Source organism: Herpailurus yagouaroundi, unplaced genomic scaffold (genome assembly GCF_014898765.1).
Source record: "Herpailurus yagouaroundi ecotype Mexico unplaced genomic scaffold, PumYag 141, whole genome shotgun sequence".
NCBI classification, from domain to species: Eukaryota; Metazoa; Chordata; class Mammalia; order Carnivora; family Felidae; genus Herpailurus; species Herpailurus yagouaroundi.
The window spans coordinates 64,518,349-64,539,583 of NW_024412396.1; the positions used below are offsets into that span (position 1 = coordinate 64,518,349).

The window sequence follows — 21,235 nt, forward strand, 5'->3', positions numbered from 1 at the left end:
GCCACTTAACTGACTGAACCACCCAGGCGCCCCTAAAAGATAAAGTTTTTAGCTGATATATAAAGTTTTAGCTCTGAATCAACGTATTTCTTAGAGCCTGCAAGTAGGTGTTGGTGAGATCAGAGCCATTTGGTGGCATCCAAATTCAATGAAATGGTCCTTCTAAGCATTAAGCTATGAAGTTTTGCTAAGATGTACGTGATCAATTTGAAACTTTTATATTTCAACATTTGCACCCAACCGTAATTAAGGATGAAATGGATATACCACCCTCATTATGATTTGAGGATTCTAGAATTCTTCATAGGTCTAAGTGGATTCCCATCACTACAGCTGGATTCTGGTGTCTAGAATTGGATAAAACGAAGAAAAAACAGTACTCTTAAAAACTGTTATTAATGTGCTTTGTTTGGCCCTCAAGGTTAAAAAACAATTGAGAAACCACTTAAAAATCAGATTTCAAGTAAAAATTTGGAATTCTTAGCGTCCCTTGGAAAAGACCAGAGGATCCCGTAATAACGGGCCCTTCGGCAGCAGTTAGCTGGAACTGAGTGTCAGTGCCAAGCAGCCCACAAAACAGCTGCTCTCGAAGTTGAATCTCTGTGAATTCCCGGGGGGATCTTGTGAAAAATGCAGGTTCTGACCCAGTAGCTGCGGCCTGAAGCTCTGCATTTCCGAAAAGCCCTCGGGCGTACAGAAGCTGCTGGTCCCTCGGCCACGCTTTGCATAGCGAGACTGGGAATTAACAATCAGCACAAACGGAAGCAGAAATAAAAAAGCAAACATTATCTTTATTTAATAATCTTTGATATTTAAAATACAACTCATTGAACATCCACATTAACAAGAGAACCGTCAGTGTTCAACAGTGCTTTGGAAGCCCGGCTTTTCGGAGGACCAGAGAGGAAGGCCTGTGTGTGTCTAGTAACCGCAAGAGAGCTCAAGAGGGAGGAACACACCCCGAGGGCCGCACAGTTGGGTCCTGAGCAAACGGCAGTGCCTCAGTGCACTTGTGTCACGGCCAAAAGACAATGCTTTTTCGGGTGTGTTTTGTACTTGAATTTCAAATAATTTATACACAACAGTAATTTTTAAAAAGTTATTTCTAGTAGTCCAGTGTTGTAGAAATTCTATTTTTCACATTCAAATGTACGTTTTTCTCTTTAAAAAAAAACTTTAAAAAATTCCTGGAAACATTCACCTTTGAACTATGCAAGAAACAAGTGAAGCGCTTCCTAAATGAATCAGAAATTTCCACATATATTTCACTATTGCTTCCCATTCCTTGTCTATGAATCCGGTCTTAAGATATTTACTGATACACTATTATTAATTAAACATGCGAGCCAAATAACTGTAAATTTAGAAGTGATGTTACTAGCATTAATTCTTAAAATACCAGAACATTTGGGGGGAACAAAAATAGCACAGATTTTCTTCAAAAAAAAAATAAATAAATAAAAATTCAAGAATTAACCAACCATATCAATGTTTTCATTCATGAAAGCAAAATGAACAAAATATTTTTGTTAACGTAAGACTTTAAAATATAAGCCAGTTCCTTTCTTTAGCAAAAAACACTGGTTTATGAAGAGACCAGGAATAAAGTTTTCTTTTTGAAAATATGAAAAAATGATCGACACTGGTGAAATGATTAGTTGATCCAATCTGGTTTTTCTTAATTAAGATCACATATACAATATCTCCATACTTGTTAGGGCTCAGATACAACAATTTAAAATAGTGGCCGCTGGGCTTCCCAGTTGCAAATAAAGTTAATAGGAAATCATCATAATATTGATTATTGAGTCCTCTCGAGAATTTAAAAACATAGATTTATTTCAACTGGAGACATTTTAATTTCTATCACTATACTTTGCTTATGCACCGACTCAATCTTTTTTGAATCTGCATGGATCCAATGGGCCAATTTTAAGACATTTAATAAATCTTGGCACTCGCATGATACTATTTAAGGAGTATCAAACATGCAGACATTAAAAATGTAATTGAGGCTCTGACAGGAATAAAAATTACTTTACTCAACTTAAGTGAAATAACACAGACTATTGGTAGTTTTACCTATAATGATCTTCAACCAGTTTTGAGCTTTTTTCCGTATTAACTTTGGCATGAATAAAGTCTTAATTAAGAAAAATCAAGTTTTAAAGAAAAAAAAAGCACCTCCTTACATATTCTGTGAATTGTAAATTATTTGACCAAGATCTTAAAAGTTAAAATAGAGTTTACCTGCAGAAATCTTTTCAAACAATGTACAGTATTGACATATTTGTTATGTTAATTACTGTAAAAAGTGTTTATTGATGGTTTTAGATCAGAGGTTAACTGCTGTGAATTTTTTTTAACTACTGTGATTTTAAAAACATAACTAACTACTTATTAATTCCATAACCTCTCAAAATATGAAAGTGGTGTTTCCAAAACTTGTTTAAACTTTAAACACTAGCATAGCCACTGTAGGTATTTTATCCTGGTAATGCAACTTATACATTAGAAAAATGATACCAATAGTTTAAATATTAAACATTAAGGTGCTCCCAATTGGCAAAACAGAATGGAAAGCTTTATATAGAGTTCTTAGCAGGACAGTTTTTGTGAATTTCATTGTTTCTGACTTTCTTGCAGGATGATTCTGGTAAATAGCAGTTCCTGATGTGTGAACTATACTTTTGTATAACTAAGTTTTCTGATACTGTAGTTACAGGCATTGGCGTCTTTTTCATACTGGCCAATCGATTAAGAAACGGAATCTAAATTAAGTTTAAGCCAATTCAAACAAATTGGCAGTTCCCTAGTCATTCTGGATCTGCCTGCCGAGTATAACATTGGTAAGAAACTAACTAAATAAACACATTCACAAATGTATCCAGTGTGTGCTCAGCTCTGCTTTAAAAAAAAAAAAAAGAAAAAAAAATCCCTAAATGAAGATCAACATGCTATATCTCCTTAAGTGCTTTAATAAAGGTGTGTAATATAAGAACTTTATTAAACTCTAAGGTTAAAACTTTCTGCATATTTCTTTACTCATTTTTATATTAGGTAGCTCATCCATTTAAGTGTATGAAAAGTCGAATGTAATTTTTCAATGGGAAAACGTAAAAGCCAAATATCCATGGAAAACAGGACAAGCATACTGGGGATAATGGCAGAAATGTTCACTCTTAAAATATTTTGGTTTGTAAATCTTGAGAGAGCAGTACTAAACTCCAATGTTTCTTACAGTTCTAAAGTTTAATAACTCTTCTGAAAACGTTTCGATTCTCAAAAGAAAACTTTAGATTTTAAAGTAAAAGTGTCTAATTTTGCAAGGGAAACTTCAGAAAACTTTATTTGGCACAAAATAATGACTAAAAAGAAAACCTGTCTCTATCCAAAAAAAAAAAAAAAAAAAAAAGCTACTTCATAATCATAAAAAGTCATTTTCCCATCTCTTTTCAACTCAGCCATAAATCCTAGATCAAAAAAATTTCCCTGATAAAATGTGTACAGCCATACACTAGTCATGGCAACATATCATCCTTTAATTTTCCAAGCCGTCGGCTGAAATTTCCTAACTTTTAGCTTATGAACAACTCAACATTCAAAAGAGCTTCAAATGGGGGATGGAGAATGAGGGATGGGGAATAAGTGACGGAATCCGAAATGTCCACTTCAGACAGACAATTAATTTCCACCAAAATCATACCACTATATTGACCCAGAAACAAACTCTGTGCATCCCAATCAAAATGTTTATCAAAACTAAAGACTTTCGTATTTACAGACCCAGTAAGTACTGTGTGACTTCTGTAATTCTTTAGCTACTTAAACATGATGCAAGTGTCAAATCACAGTATAAATTTAAATGTATTTTTGTTAGTAGATTATTTTCATGTTCCAGACCATCATCTCTGGCAAGCTATCTATCCTGCTACAAGATGTACATCAGAAGCAGACATCTACGCTCCGTGACTCCACTGTAAACAGAACGGAGAGCTCCAGGCACAAGAGAGAAGAAAATGAAACTGCAAGTAAATCAAAAGCCAGACTTTGTCTCTCATACATTCATGGTGGGTATTATTTGTTAAATCATACACGGAATGAAACTTGCTTGCATACCGTGCTTCTCCTATTTTTCTCAATTGGAGAAGACAAGGAAATATCAAGGTGCCAGAGAAAGGGTTACAGCAAAGCTGTAAAGGTCTGACATAATTGAGAAGACATTCATAAAGCATCTGGAAAAGGATGTGCTCACATATTTAAAAAATTCTCATTTCTTCTCAAATATTTGTGCAGAGTTGATTTCAGAGTTGAGGAATGCATCAGAATCACGAAACAATGATCCCACCTTAGAGGGCTTAGGAAGCAAAACCTCACGAAAGATTACCAGCTTTCAAAAGAGTTGTAGAAAAGTAAGGAAAACCACGTCCCAAAGAAATTGTGATCAGAGAAAGTAACAGGAGAAAACATCCAAGGGCACGCCACGTGATTGGAGGGAAAGCAGCTAATCCTTCTGGAACCGTTACTCCTATCAACATAGAAAAGACACTGTCCTAAAAGGTTAACTTGGTTAATGAGAAATAAAAGCCACTAAGAGATGATGAAAAGCGAGCCAACCGACCAGACCAGAAAGGATGAAAAGAAAACGAACGGAAAAAGTTCTGTGGCAAGACCTAATTAGCTGGTCTGCAAGAAGATCCAAGAAAAACGCCCTAACTTTAGACATGTTGGATATTGCACACTCAAAAAGAAAAGGAACCTCTAGAAAACCATTTTCAATGTCTTTAATTGCTAAATGCCTCTTTGGCTAGTGTTTGGAGGATCGTTATTTAGTCCTACAACTGACACATTTTTCCATTTTCTCATCTTTTTGTTGCAAACCGCCTAAAGCCTTATTTCCTCTGTTGAACGTTGTTCCTTGGACACATTACTAAAATGGACCGTCTATGCTGTAGTCACCCAGGATAATGCTGGAAAGTACGAAGGTCGAAATGATTTGTAAAAGCTATTATTTTTTCCCTTCCGTTTTGAAGTTATTTCTAACAACTTCTAAAGACATGGTCACAGCTGCCTGAAGCATGTCTTCTTCGCTCATAGCATCTCCTGCTGGGAAAGAAAACAAGCATTATCTCTTAGACATTTCGGGAAAATTCTTAAAGTCATCAAAAGGTAAGCTCCTAGGGGCGCCTGGGTGGCTCAGTCGGTTAAGTGTCCGACTTCGGCTCAGGTCATGATCTTGGGGCCCCGTGAGTTCGAGCCCCGCGTCAGTCAGGCTCTGTGCTGACAGCTCAGAGCCTGGAGCCTGTTTCAGATTCTGTGTCTCCCTCTCTCTCTGACCCTCCCCTGTTCATGCTCTGTCTCTGTCTCAAAAATAAATAAACGTTAAAAAAAAAAAAAAGGTAAGCTCCTAGAAAATGTATTTCGGTCTGACCACTGCAACTGCCTATTTTGATTTGAAATAGTTGCATAAAGTCACATGCATTCATTTACTGTTTTACGAGTTCTGACAAGTACCAAAGCTGTATAACTGCCTCACCACCCAGGCGCAGAACTGTTCCACTGCCCTCCAAAATTTGCTTATGCTGCCCCTGTGTGGTCAATCCCCAAAATACATTTATTCTATATTTCAAAACAAAGGCATTATGCTGTGAAAGAAAATTGAACTTAGTTGTATATATACACGTAATTGTTCCTTAAACTTTGTTTTGAAATAATTGTTCATTTACAGGAAGTTGCAAAGACAGTTCAGAGCGGTCCCGCGTACACTTCAGCTCAATTTTTAACTCAACAATTAAACTCAATAATTAAATCCTATGTAACTACAGCTCAAACCCAAACTTGGATATGCCATCGGTACAAAGTTGTGTGTCGTGCCGTGCTATTTCATCATACGTGTAAGATTTCATGTCACCACCAGCACCACTATCAGGATGGAGAACTGTTCAAGTGCCACAAAGATCTCTTTCCTGCTCTCCACTTCTCTGCCCCGACCTTCCCTAACTGCAGGCAGCCAACTAATTTGTTCTCCACCTCTACACATTTGTTGTTTTTAGAAGGTTACACAAATTGAATCACACTGTAATGAGAGCTTTTGAGATTTTCTTCTGCACTCAGCATAATGCCCTTGAGACTCATCCAAGTTGGTGCAGGTATCAACGGCAGGTTTGTTTTTAGTCCTGACTGGTATTCCACGGTGTACTACTGTTTGTTTGACCATTCATCTTCCTGTAGCACAGTGTGATTGTTTCCGGTTTTTGATTGTAAGAAATAAAGCTGCTTCTATGAACATTTGTGTACAGGTTGTTACATGGACGGTTAAGTTGTCATATCTCTGGGATAAACGCCCAGGAGTCTAACTGCCAGGTTGTATGGTTAGTACTTGTTCAGTTTTTAAAGAAATTGATAAATTATTTTCCAGACTGGCTGGAATAGTTGAAATGTAGAAACTTCACCTCCTTTTACATCCTTTACTCTCCCAATATTTTCTACATATACACCAAACACCAAATCAATGTTCTAATTCTTGCTTCAATCATTAAACATAATTTAGAAAACTCAAAAGGAGAGGAACATCTATTGTTTACCCATATTTTTACTCTTTCTACTGTTCTTTTTTTCCTTTCTGAGGTTCCCAGATGAATTCTCTTATCATTTCTGTTTAGAAAGCTTCCTTTAGCCATTATTGTAGGGTGGGTCTGCTGGTGAGAAATTCTCTTAATTTTTCTCTTCATTCCTGAAGGAAATTTTCACTGGGAATTCTTGGTTGAGAGTGTCTTTTCAGCACTTGAAAAATGTTATGCCACTTCCTACTGATCTCCATGATTTCAGATGAGAAATCTGCTGTCATGCAAACTGCTGCAGGCAAGATGTCTCTAGCTGGTTTCAAGATTTTCTTCTTTTATTTCAGTTTGCAAAAGCTAGATTATCATGTCTTGGCATAAATTTCTTTGGGCTTAACTGTTAGAGGTTTTCTCAGTTAAATCTGGAGTTTTAGATCTTTTGCCCAAGCTGGGGTTTTTAGCCATCATTTCTTCAAATACTTTTTCAGCCCACCCTCCTTATCTCCCGAGATTCCCATGGTGCACACCTTAGATCTTTCCACTATGGTCCCACGGGTGTCCAAGGCTTTGTTTGTTTTGTCCAGTCTAATTCTCTCTGTTGCTCAGAATGGGTACTTTCTATTGTTCCGTCTTCAAGTTCATGGATTCTCTCCTCTGTCCTTCCATTTACCTTTGGACCCACCCATTACATTTTTATTTTTATTTATTTATTTTTTTTATAATAAAGCCTTTTATTTTTTTTAATTTTTTTTCCTAAATTTTTTTTTAACGTTTATTTATTTTTGAGACAGAGAGAGACAGAGCATGAACGGGGGAGGGGCAGAGAGAGAGGGAGACACAGAATCCGAAGCAGGCTCCAGGCTCTGAGCCATCAGCCCAGAGCCCGAGGCGGGGCTCGAACTCACGGACCGCAAGATCACGACCTGAGCCGAAGTCGGACGCTTAACCGACTGAGCCACCCAGGCGCCCCACCCATTACATTTTTAAATTTTAGGTACTGTTATTTTTCAGTTCTAAACTTTCCATTTAGTTCATCTTTATATCTTCCTTCTTGAAGCTTTCTATTTTTTCATTTGTTTTAAGCATGTTCACAATTGCTCAGTATAACATTTCTATGATAGCCGCTTTAAAAATCCTTGTGAGAGGCGCCTGGGTGGCTCAGTCGGTTAGGTGTCCAGCTCTTGGTTTCAGCTCAGGTCATGATCTCCTGGTTTGTGAGATCTAGCCCCATGTCAGGCTCTGCACTGACAGTACATAGCCTGCTTGGGATTCTCTCCCTCCCAGTCTGTCTGCCCCTCTCTCGCTCATGCTCTCTCCTTTCTCAGAATAAGTAAAATTAAAAAATAAAATAAAATAAAACTTCTTGTGAGATTAATGAATTCTAACATCAGTGTCATCTGGGTGGTGGTGTCGATGAATGGTCTTTTCTCAAACTGAATCTTTCCTGGCTCTTGGTATGATAAATACTTCCGATCAAATCCTAGACATCTGCCATGTTGCATGTTACAAGACTGGGTCTTCTCTTCCAGCAGGCCTCTTCTGACACAGTACCAGTGGGGGAGAGGGTGCTGCCTTGCCATGGCCAGAGAGGGGGAGCGTGTGTGCGATCGTGACTGCTGTGCACACGTGGGACTTCTGGCTCCCCACTGTCTTCCCTAAGAGCTCCCTGACTGGAAGGGTAGGAATGCCTCCGGACCGCCTCTCACCGACGCTGTGGGTGTGGCCTCGTTACTGCCTCAAATCACTGCCTCCGGATTCTCCACTAGGCCTCTTCTGAAACTACCCTGCGGGAAACCAGAGGGACGCCTCGTATGGCTGGGTGGAAGTCTAGGCTCCCTGTGACCACAGACCCCATGGGAAAGGGCCCCTCATTCTCTCCTGGAGGAAATGAAAAGCCCAGTTCCTCATTTGGCCACACCACCCTGGCCAGGCAAGTGGGACGTTCAGCTCCTGCCTGCCAGCTGGGGATGCCAGTCTATGCTCCCGCCTGGCCCATGCTGATGCGGTGGGGTGACGATAAGGGCAGTTTATGACCCTCTTTGGCTGGACTAGAGCATTTATTATATAAAAGATTATATAAAAGATTCTACTTGCTCCGCAGTCCCTTTTGACTACACAGAGCAGGCTTACTGGGTCTGTGCCATAGCTTCTTCACCAAATCCAGGGTGTGTGAAGCAGAGAGAACCCAGGCCACATGCCACTATGTGATCCCTCTGGTCCTGAGCCCCCTAAGCAGTCTGTGTCTTCTCTAGCTTTCAGAATTTTCTTATGTTCTTTTGATGTAAGTGTCCATGGTTGTTAGCTGTAAATAGCAGGAGGAATCGGGAAAAGCACCAGTTCGTCCCTTTTTATTGTTAAATAGTAGTCCGTGGTTTCCAAGTCCCACAGACATGCATCCATTCACCAGCCGAAGGACAACTTTTGGGTAGCTCCCAGTTTTTGACAAGTAGGAAGCTGCTCTAAGCATTCACATACAAGTTTTCCTGTGAACCTAAGTTTACTTTTTTTTTTTGCTTACATACTTCGAGCGGGACCTTTGAATCACATGGTTAAGTGCACATTTAAGTTTATAAGAAAATACTAAACTATTTTTCAAACTTTTACATTCCTACTAACAGTATAGGAGTGTCATGGCAACCCTGATCCTAGTCAGCACCTGGTATTGTCAATTTTATGGTTTTGTGAAGCCATTCTTTTTTTTTCAACGTTTATTTATTTTTGGGACAGAGAGAGACAGAGCATGAACGGGGGAGGGGCAGAGAGAGAGGAAGACACAGAATCGGAAACAGGCTCCAGGCTCTGAGCCATCAGCCCAGAGCCTGACGCGGGGCTCGAACTCACGGACCGCGAGATCGTGACCTGGCTGAAGTCGGACGCTTAACCGACTGCGCCACCCAGGCGCCCCATGAAGCCATTCTTATAATAAGGTGTGTAGCTTTAATTTGCATTTCCCTAGGGAAACCTGGGGGGCTCAGTCAGTCAGATGTCCGACTTCAGCTCAGGTCATGATCTCATGGTTTGTGAGTTCAAGCCCCGCTTTGGGCTGTGTTGCTGACAGCTCGGAGCCTGGAGCCTGCTTCGGATTCTGTGTCTCCCTCTGTCTCTGCCCCTCCCCTGCTCATGCCTGCTCGCTCGCTCGCTCTCAAAAGTAAATAAACATTAAAAATTTTTTAATTTGCATCTCCCTAACGATTATTAATATTGATCGTATTTTCACATGCTTATTTGTCAACCATGGTGAAGTATCTGTTCAAATCCTTTGCCCCTTGAGTTTTCTTATTTCAGTTTTGAGAGTTCTTCACATGTTCTGCTTACAAGGCCTTTGTCACATAGTTGCTTTTTCACTCAACTGGTACTACCAGGAACTGACCAAAGTTTAAGACCTATTAAACCAAGGCCTGATCACTAACTCTCGATTTCCTATTATTTAGACTACACTTGGGCGTTTTCAGTTTTCCAGGTGGTAAAGCGTATCTTCCCCCTACCAATATTCTTTATCTCCGAGGAACTTTTGGAGGGTGTATTAATTACTGTGAAGTCGCAAGTATTGTTTAGAATTTTAAAGCAACATAGCCACTGAATGCTCTAGTCTGCCTGTTTCTTAATCTGAGGAAATTTAGTAGATTCCAAATTCATACATGAATTTCAGTGTAATTCAAGAGGGGAGAAAAAAGCCTGTCAAGCCAAAAACCACATGGAGCCCGTGTCAAACACAGCACAGTCAGGGAGGCATACCTGGATCGCTGCCCAGTGCACCTGAACTCGTGGTTGGCCTCTCGCGTGGGTGGGAAAGCTGTGCTGGTGGATGCTGCTGCTGCTGCTGCCTGAAACATGTGAAGGTGAGTGTATGTTAAAACCCAAACCCGAAGAATAAATATGCCACGAGAAAAACTGCATGGAAACTAAATGGTTCCACAAAACAAAAGAGTCACTGTCATGACCTCCACAAAAGAAGGCCAGAGCAATCACTCTGATATATATTACTTAAAAGTAGCACAGTGCTGATCCTAGGAGACCCAGATATAAAATCTGAATTATCAAATTAATAGGTAAAGATTTTCACCGCGAAATAACACATAAGCAAAAGCATTCGCTGGCAGGTAGGTGTTTTGACTTACAGATCCTCAGTATTGTTGGAAGTCACTGGAAATAAGCACCTTTGAGAACATTAAGCATCTCAAATTACCATGCCAGTTAACATGACCTTCCCACGGCTGCCTTCTTCTTGCCGTCCAGCTCCGAGCTTCAGCATGTCCTCAGAGACACCGTTGCTGACCAGCCCACACACAGCAGCCAGCAGCTATTCTCACTATCTCCTCACTTCCTTTCAATTTCGGCGTCATCTTAGCACCATCTGATACTCTTCTGTTTGTCTCCATCTTCAAGCTAACAAGAGCACAAACCTTATCTCACTTCCCAAGTGCCTAAAACACTGCCCGTCACATAGTACGCATCCACCAAATACTTGATAAAGGGAAAGAAGTTAAAATAACTTTTTAAGATGCGTTATCAAGTTGCAGTACCATCTATTATATTAAAATAAATTTTCCCTGGATTTTTTGCAGAAGGGAGAACGACGTCAGAAAAATCCACGTTTGAAAACATTTAAACACGATGGTTATGATGTAAATATGTAGGGCAGTGCCCTTGTACTTAAAGAATATACACTAAAGTACTGAAATGTAATGGCAAGTCATGTCTGCAAGTTATTCTCAAATTCCTCAGAAATGTCCACAATTAGGGAATTTGGGTGAGTATAAGGAGTTCTGGGAACTAGTTCTGCTTTTAAGTAAATTCAAAATTATTTCACATAATACATACATAATATGTTTAAAATTAAAAAAAAAAAACATAAACAGCTGACAGTCTGCAGTGAGAAGCCATAGCTTTCAAAAAATGCATGGAAGGATTTTTAAAGGAACCAGAATTTTAAATTTGCCAGCAACTCTACAAATAGAATAGCACACGATGTCTTCCAGAGTCTCAGTCTTCTGTTTTAAATATGAGCAACAAAGAAAACCCAAGCATATTGCTGTCTGCCTCAGTTTACTCTCAGGCGTGCGTGGCTAACAGTGCACAAGAGGGCAGGTTCCCAGAAGCCCATCCCGACAACAGGGTGTGCACGAGAAAGCAGTCCATCCCGGTAACGGGGTCCGCCTCTGCAAGGCAGGAGGAATCAATCCTGGCACATCAGATCTCTCCGCCGGCCCTTTTCCCCCTCCAGCCAAGCCAACATGTCAGAACACAAGAGAGTGGTGGGTGAGACAGCAGCTTTAGAGGGACAGTCTTCATCTACTTTAATTTTATGAAAAGTGACAAGTAAAGGAATTGCCAGCCTTGAAACAGTCCTGACCCCTCTCATATTTGCTGACACAATAAGATGCAACATGTTCAAACAGCAAATCAGTACCCACTCTCACTGTGTGAGATTCGAATGTGCCCTCAGAATCAGAGGCTAGAAAGCTAAAAACACCACCGGAGGTCACTGTACAGCTAGGATGCTGGTAATCAACCGAGTGCTCGCAGAAATGAGGCACGACCATCTTCCTGCTGCTTTGGTGGTTCTCTGCGGGCAAGTCAAGTCATGGAGCCGGTCCCAGGATGCGGCTTCCCGGCAGCCGCAGTAGGGGCTGACTTCCTGTTTCCATGTCTAGGCAACCGTGGTGGCAAGCTTCCAGACCCTAGGATCACAGCTATGGCAACGTGTTCTTGAACTCCGTGTCCTGATTTCCCATCCTCCCAACCGGGCGGTTGGTTGCACTCTTCCAACAGGCTGGTCTGTGGAATTCTGGAAGCCTGGCTACAGCCCGCACCGCCCGCTTGCTCTTCCTAAGACTGCGTAAGCCCTGAGTCTCTGTATTAAAACCTTTTCTGCTCAAAATACCTCTAGCAGCTTGTTTCTTAAAGTGGATCGCATTATGCCATGCCACCGAAGCAGTGGCTCAGGTGTTAGACAATTAAAAAATCATAGCAATCTGCGACCATGGAAACAATGCCCAGTAACTGCCTCTTTGTTGGGTAACGCTTTTTTAGTAACAGAAGGAGAGAATCTGCATCATTTCAGAGCTACACTTAGAGAAGACGATGATGCTAACACGTTTGTAGAATACTTTACGGTTTACACAACAGTTGTACACGCACTAATTCAATTTGTGAATGCGGTAGGTTTTATACTGACACTGCTGGTGGAGTAAGAGTTTCACTTGGGCTTTTATAATAGGTAAAATGGATTGAGAGATTACTACTGGAAAAAAAATACGGCTGTGAAAACATTGCCTGACACTCATTCATAAACTATGACTTTGTAACAGGTAGATTTTTAAACAGTATTTTTATGTTTGATCAAGCATGAATACGGCGGTTACTACATTAGGCATGAAGCTTCAAACAGTCTATAAGAAAAAAAAACTATTAGAATGTGTAACAAAATAAACTATTTGAATTAATAAAAAAAAAAAACCTGAATTCAAAATTTGTTTGAATAACAGTTAGCACCAGGGTCAGTTTGGGGAGGGTCAGAGGGAAGAGCGCGATAACCTTTGAGCCAAGTTCCCAGAGACAGAAGCTAGAGAGAACCTGTAGGCCTAATAATCAGGAATTCTGGTGAAAGGCCTAATATTTGAAACTACAGCTGTTCCTCAGCTCCTTTACTACTGAGTCTAACAAGACTCTGGATGCTACGCAATGGTGGACAGAAACACCAAGAAGTTCGTTCTGAACTCTTCTCAGCAACTTGTGACTCTATAAGATATTCTCTAGTTCTCAAATTCCCACCGATATTTTGAAGGTCAGGCCAGACTCAGAGGATGCTGCTGGAGCTGGAAACCATCACTGCCCACGTTCCTTCCCAATCCACTGTCCTCCAACCAGGCAGGAGCCCCACTGATGCTCAAACATTTAAAGAAATAAATTTTTTTTTTTTTAAATTTTGAGACAGAGAGAGAGAGCATGCGCACATGATGGGGGAGAGGGGCAGACAGAGAGAAAATCTTAAGTAAGCTCCATGCTCAGCACAGAGCCCCACACGCACGGCTCGATCCCATGACCCTGGAATCACGACCTGAGCCTAAATTAAGAATTGGATGCTCAACCGACTGAGTGACCCAGGCTTCTCCAACCTAAAATAATTTTTTAAGTAAAGAAGGGATTTGTTTTTCTACTTTAAAGATGTTTTCCTTTTCTTAGATCTACTCGTGAATCTTGCAGTTTGTCTATAAGGTACGTCTGTTTGGACCAATTTGTTCTGGCAAAAAATAGAATGTGAAATAAGCATGATAGAAGTATCATTTGAGAACCGTTCTGGAAAGCAGTTTAGAAATCCATACCAAGACCTTAAAAAATATTTCTGTCCTTTAACCCAAAAACCTCAGAATAACTGGAAGAAATGGTGAGAAATTTGAGGCATGGCATCAGTACAGGATTGTTCACTGCACTATTAATTATATAACTTTTTTTTTAACATTTATTTATTGTTGAGAGAGAGACAGAGACAGAACACGAGCAGGGGAGGGAGGGGCAGAGAGAGAGGAAGACACAGAAGCTGAAACAGGCTCCAGGCTCTAAGCTGTCAGCACAGAGCCCGATGTGCGGCCTGAACTCACAAACCGTGAGATCATGACCTGAGCCGAAGTCGGGCTCTTGACTGAATGAGCCACCCAGGCGCCCCTGCACTATTAATTATAATAGCAAAAATCAGTATATTACAAAGACTATTTACTATGATGGGAAATGGGTGTAACTAATAACACCATATACGTGTGTCTGTGTGAGTAGAAGAGAATGTGTCAAAATACTAACATTAGTTATTAAAATAAAGGATTTTTAAAGTTTATTTATTTTGAGAAGAGAGGGCAGGAAAGAGAGAGAGAAAGAGAGAGAAAGAGAGAGAGAGAGAGAATGTAAGCGGGGGAGGGGCAGAGAGAGAAGGAGAGAGAGAATTTAAAGCAAGCTCCTTTCTGTTTCAGCACAGAGCCCAACAAGGGGCTTGAACCCACAAACTGTGAGATCATGACCTGAGCTGAAACCAAGAGCCAGATGCTCAAGCGACTGAGCCACCCAGGCACACCAAAAGTTAGGATTGTTTGATTTTGATATATTTTAAAATAAATTTTCTCAAATGTAAGTTTTTATCTAATTCACTTTTTTTTTTTTAAGATTTTATTTTTAAGTAATCTGTACACCCAACATGGGACTCGAACACGGGAGTCGCATACTCCACTGACTGAGCCAGCCAGGCACCCCTTAAGTTATTTTTTAACACTAACTAGACATTTGATGACATTACAGAATGATTAATAATTATCATATGATAATTATTAACAGCGTGACGACAGCATTTGGCAATATTTAAAAAAAAATGGATGAAATGATACAATAATTTAGATCTGTTACCAAATAATCCCAGCTTGGGGGTGGGAGAGTGGAATGCATGAGAGATGGGGTCACAGAAAACCAAGCCTGGCCACGTGCTGGCATTTGTTAAACACGAGCAATGGGTAAACGGGTTCATTATGCTGGTTTCTCTACGTTTATAGATATTTGAAGTTTATCATAATTAAAGAATTTAAAAGTTCACTTTAAAATTTGAAAGGAAGTGAAAAGCACTAATAAGCACAATTTTGAAATTTTATATATAATTAAATCCATTAACCTATCGCTGAATAAAGACTAGAAATATCTCACATTAAGAGGATGTCAGTTGATCAGAACTTTCCTTCATATCCTTCTGAGCTGTAACTTAAACAAACAAAACAAAACAGAAAACAAGGTAAATATTATCTTCATTACACCATCATAATGCTCCACTATTTCAGCTCCCACTAATACTGCCAATTACGATTGTGAGACGCTTCTCGATTATAGAGATGTTGAACTGGGAAAATACATACATCTCAGAATTGATGAAATACAGTGAACAGGCCAGATTCAGCTGCTGGACTTTTGGCATCTGACCTGGGATCCGAGGATCTGCACAGTCTCTCTAAATACTACCTTGTAACCTCTTTTTTTTTTTTTTTTTCCCCATTAAAAAAAGAAAAAGAGAAGACGAGTTGTGAATGGTAGTTACTGGAAAGGATGATAATTTTTATTTTCTAGTTTGAGAGCACTGACAGATTTAGGTTTTAGGATTTATGGTTTGCCCCATGTCCCTGATGCGGACAGGCCCGCAGTAACCACTGAAGTGGCAGGAAGAAGATCAATTAACCACCGTCTGCATCTGGGCGTGTCCTCCCCGACCCCAGTGCTGTTTTCCCTGTTAACTGACAGCAGAACTTTGCGAGGTTGCTCAGGTCACCAAGAAGCACATCCAAAGGCACTGTTCTTGCTTTGGTCCAATTCCAGTTTCGTTTGATGACTTACATTTGACTGGGTTTCCTTCACCCTATTTCATATAAACCCTATAATTAGTATTGAGGCAAAGACTTTCCCTAAAACTACGCATCATTTCAGTTCATTTGCTCTAAATTAAAAACAAAACAAAACTCAGATGTTCACAGGGTTCAGGTAGTAACCACTCTTTTAAAAGGAAAGAATCTTAAGTAAAATAGTTTAAGCCAAAGCTCTATATGTAGAGATTGCAGACAAAACAGACAAAGTACACGTTAAATATGCAATTTTAATATTGTACCAACTACTTTACTTTTCAAAGTAGGCTTCTCTTCTCTTCCGTAGCTCTTCTGAAGTAAGATGTGTACCTGATGTCTGTGGAATATCTTGGGACACATTTCTGGAACTACCTGAAAAGAAAACAGAACAAAAAAAGCAATCATTTTATTTACCAATTCAAGCGATGCTATGTTTATGCTTTTTGAGCAAGCTTTCACAAAAGTTTTTTTCTTAAAAATATTGTGCTATGTTGTAACTAGAAGAAAGTCTCATGGACAAATCTGAATAAGGCAGTTCAAATATAACCTGTGTCCACACCCATCTGTGACACAGTGGACGTAAGGATGTGAGTCCAACAGCCAACCCATTAGGGAGAGCCATCAACACCACACTTGTGTTGCCCTCTTTAACTTACTAGAAATGCCCCAGCACTTTCCACGAGAAGCAACGAGAAGTGGGTGACAGTAAACCCATTCTCTATATTCCGATCTCCTACGATATTTGCATGCTGTAACAGCTCAAGTGTGTGTCCCAGAGATCCTGCCAAGATTGTGAAATAAGGTGGGAAGAAAAGCAAATGACACAAAAATATCTAAAATTATAAAGAGCTGTTGTCTGTCCATTACTGGGCTAATCCAGCAGGACTCTACTAATCAAAAATGGGACCGCACAGATGAAGCACTCCGAGCTGTGCCAGGAGGTGTGAGAAGTTCAGGACAACACACAGGATAAAAAGGATAATCTTCATAGTAATGGAACCTCAATTTTATTTAGGTATTTAAGAAATCCCACTGAATCATCTCATTAAGAAAATAGAAGGCTTGGGGCGCCTGGGTGGCTCAGTCGGTTAAGTGTCTGACTTCGGCTCAGGTCACGATCTCACAGTTCGTGGGTTCAAGCCCCGCACTGGGCTCTGTGCTGACAGCTCAGAGCCCGGAACCTATTTCAGATTCTGTGTCTCCCTCTCTCTGTTCCTCCCCTGCGCTCGCTCTGTCTCTCTCTCACTCTCTCAAAAATAAATAAAGGTTAAAAAAAAAGAAAGAAAATAGAAGGCAAATTTCCACATTAATTAGATGAAAACAAAACTGCCAAAAACCCACACATACTTTTCAGTAAGCTCTTTGAGCTACCTGCCAGACAACTCCCGCTGCCTGGATTCCCGAGGGGAGACATCTTCACTCTCCTCTGCTAGTGAGTTTATGTCACTATCACGGTGGGTCCATGAAGTGGGCTTATGCTGTAAGGTACATGGCCACTAAGTGTTACACTTTTGAAATATTTTCTGCCCAGGCCTTTTGTATCCAACAGCATACATTTACAAAATACCAAGTCTGGGTAAGAGCCCCCCCCCAGCCCCCCCAACCCCCCCAATCCCCCCCCCACTTTTGCCCACAAAGATTAACCTCAGGTTATTATTGTTCTGTTACTACAGTTTTTTGACCAAACGGAAAAACCAGACTAAAAATATACCCAATCCTAATATAACTTAGGTTGTTAAAAGGTATTTACATTACAAGAAAACTAAACAAACAGCTGATTGTTGTATGTCCATAGTCACTGATTCTAGAGTAATTGTCAAAGAACTTCTACCAACAGTACATTGACTTCCGGGGGAACTAAAGATGCTCTGACTCAATCCTTCAACAACAAATGAAGGTGCGGCTGAATGTCTGTACCTTGCATACTGAGCTGAATAGCCCTGCGGAGATCTGCTTCTTCATCTTCCATGTCGATTTCCTGGCGACTCAGTGCCAGAGCCCTCTGCAAATCTTCCTCATCTTCGTCTAACATGCCTGACCCATCATTTGCTTCTAAGACTCGTTCCAGATCTGTTTTCTGAACTCTAAAGAACAATAACACTGATGGTAACTGCAGACCAGTCTTCTATTTTAGATAAAACAGAAATATTTATAAACCAAAACATTTAAAAAAAAATTTTTTTTAAAAGATTTTATTTTTAAGTAACCTCTATATCCAACGTGGGGCTTGAACTTACAACCCCAAAATCAAGAATCGCATGCCGCACCAACTGAGCCAAAGAGGTCCCCAAAGATTTAATAGAAGTCAAAAATTACACATTTTCTGGCAGATAACCTAACAACCTAAAGACTGTGCTGTGCTGTGCATCTAAGTAAATAAAGTAATTCAAATTGTCAATTCAAGTTTGGACCAATAAACTTCACTAAAAATATAAAAGGTCTAAAAAAATCACCAACAATAAAAGGACCACACATTCAATGTAAGCAGGAAAACATTATTCTTGGGGCACTTGGCTGGCTCAGTCAGTAGAGCATGATCTTGATCTTGGGGTTGTGAGTTCGAGCCCCATGCTGGGTATAGAGATTGCTTAAAAAATAAAGTCTTGAAGAAGAAGGAAGGAAGGAAGGAAGGAAGGAAGGAAGGAAGGAAGGAAGGAAGGAAGGAAGGAAGGAAGGAAGGAAGAAAATGTAATTCTTATAATGAAATATGAACTACTATCATATACTCCCTACTGCAGGGTTCATCTCACCTCTGTTCTTTCAGCTGTGCTAACTCTTCTCCAATGAGTTTTGGTCTGTGCATCTGTTGGACCCTGATCATCTGTAGAAGTTGGTCAGCTTCACAATCTGGCAGATCACCCTTCACAACAAATATAGAATAACCTAAAAAGAAAAAAAAAGGCAAAAATAAACGAAAACAGCCAGTAAGAGATTAAAAATAGATTTAAAATGATAGCAGATAGAAAGGCAGCACAGTCTAGTGGGAAGAACACAAGTTCAAGAGTGAGGAAGACCTGGGTTCAAATCCCGACTCTCGCTGATCTCAGACAAACTACTGAAAGCCTCTGGGCCACTTCCTTCGTCTGTAAGATGGGAACAGCCATCTCACAGAGTGACTGTGAGAAATAAATGGCATAATGTCCACAAAGGGCCCCTACCAAAACAGTGTGTGACCACATACTCTGCTCACTAAACGGTATCGGAGAGGCGGGTGAAGGAGTGGGGAAGAGCAAGGAATTCGGAATCAGATTGTCAGGGTTTTGGTCCTAGCTCTTCCAATTCCAAGACCAAGCATGGTCTCTGGTAAAATGAACAATCTATAGAAATAGCTGCCCCCCCCGACACATTCTCTCTCTCTCTCTCTCTCTCTCTCACACACACACACACACACACACACACACCCCTCCTTGCTGAATATAGGAGCTGGGAAACCAATGCTCAAAATCTAGCCAAAGTATTGATGATGTGGTTCATATTTTCAAAGAATTATACTGATTCAGTGAATTTTTTATAAATGTCATCCTAGAAAGCCAGAGTTTTCCCAGCTAAATCTTCTACACAAAAAATGAACATGGGTAGACTATACCTAAGTCATTCTGATCAATTTAAGCTTTTCTACCATAAATTTTTCTTAAGCTTTGGTACTTATTACTGGATATCTTTTGTGAGTATTAAAAGATAGTGAAACAAAGAACAAAAGAACTATTAATGGAAAAAATACAAAACAGCACAATATTTATTTTTTCAACAAGACATAACACGATTAATATACTTTATTTAAACAAGAACAAATGTGCTCAGAGTTCAGATGGTCTAGAATGTTGTACGCCAGTAAAATTGTTTCTAGACCCTAAAGTAAATATGTCAGCACCATGGCAGTCCGTGAGGAGCATCATGAAGAACAGACACTCAGTCTTGGTTAGGTGGCACAGTAAATACCTCTGGTTTTATTTGAGACATATGCCAGTGAAGACACCAAAGGGTGGTAAGAGGGTGTGCTGTAATATGCGTTACACTTTTTAAAAAGCACTCTGGGCTGCTTTATCAATATAACGTATAGGAACCAGAGTGCAAGAAGACAGAACCTTACCAAAACAGAAAACCTGAGGGACAACATATATAGGGAAAAGAGACAAATTTTTTCCAGACATGTTCAGTTTGAAATGCTTCCCAAGTGGAGACATCAAAGCCAGGAGTCTGGCGTTCAGGGTAGATGTGTAGGCAGAGGATAAAAGTTTAGGAATTATGGGCATGTAGATTTTATTTAGAGATGATATTTAAATTTTTTTTAATGTTTATTTATTTTTGAGACAGAGAGAGACAGAGCATGAACGGGAGAGGATCAGAGAGAGAGGGAGACACAGAATCCGAGGCAGGTTCCAGGCTCCGAGCTGTCAGCATAGAGCCCACACGGGGCTCGAACCCAAGGACCGTGAGATCATGACCTGAGCCAAAGTCGGACGCTTAACCGACTGAGCCACTCAGACGCCCCTAGAGATGATATTTAAAATAACAGGACAGCAAAATAAAAATAATATTGGACAGCCCATAATCAAGAAATTGTCCAAGGATTGTCTCTAGGTCACTTCCAACCATAAGAAATTGGCAAGAGTAAGATCCACAAAAGGAAATCTGAAAGAAGAAGCCAATGAGATAGGAGGAAAACCAGAGCATAGTGGTCTGGAAGCCAAGTGTGGATAGTGTTTCGAAAAGGAAGGATATACTTAGGAACAGAAGTTTAGGCATGAAAGAAAAAACATACTAGAATATGATATCAAAGAAGTAAAACTACTATAACCCTGAATGTGAATTGGAAAGAGCAACATGACAGACAACCAACCCAGCAGCAATAAGCAGGCTAGTACCCAGACTGAGCTTTACACATCATTATTAAAAGTTAAGGCAAGAAACATACAAGGTAAGCCTGAAACATCTTGTCTTATGAGAAAAAAAAGCCTTCAAAAAGCTACAGTGGTCATTTCAGAAACTGAGGAGTCAATTTCAAAAGGTACCCCCTCATGCAAGTGGCACAATTTGAGTATCGATATGAATAATCACAATGGACTGAAACACACGAACTACGTTTTGATGGATTAGTTTACCATCACAAATCAAAACCTCCAAACTAACAGGTTATCTCTGAATGTTTTTTAACTTTTTTTTGAGAGAGCGTGAGCGCACGTGCATGGGCGAGGGGTAAAGAGATGGGCACAGAGGATCCAAAGCGGGCTCTGTGCAGACAGCAGTGAGCCTGATGTGGGGCTCGGGCCCACTGACTGCATCCCACCAACTGCGAGACCATGACCTGAA

General features: G+C 40.2%; 1 protein-coding gene across 8 annotated transcripts in view; it reads right to left on the reverse strand.

Moving 5' to 3' along the window:
• Positions 1–771: 771 nt before the first annotated feature.
• ATXN3 (ataxin 3) overlaps positions 772–21,235 on the reverse strand; it is a 38,003-nt gene continuing 17,539 nt past the window's right edge. For 3 of the 8 annotated variants that reach the window (XM_040478050.1, XM_040478056.1, XM_040478055.1), the window contains exons 7-12: positions 18,676–18,808; positions 17,843–18,009; positions 16,201–16,297; positions 12,565–12,567; positions 10,296–10,384; positions 772–5,106 (exon numbers count right to left, since the gene is read on the reverse strand). In XM_040478050.1, coding sequence (XP_040333984.1) covers positions 5,009–5,106; positions 10,296–10,384; positions 12,565–12,567; positions 16,201–16,297; positions 17,843–18,009; positions 18,676–18,808 — 587 coding nt within the window. In that variant the 3' untranslated portion in view covers positions 772–5,008. Of the gene's footprint in view, positions 5,107–10,295; positions 10,385–12,564; positions 12,568–15,242; positions 15,297–15,615; positions 15,943–16,200; positions 16,298–17,842; positions 18,010–18,675; positions 18,809–21,235 lie in introns of those variants that run through there. The other 5 variants (XM_040478052.1, XM_040478053.1, XM_040478051.1 and 2 more) reach the window with 5 other exon arrangements.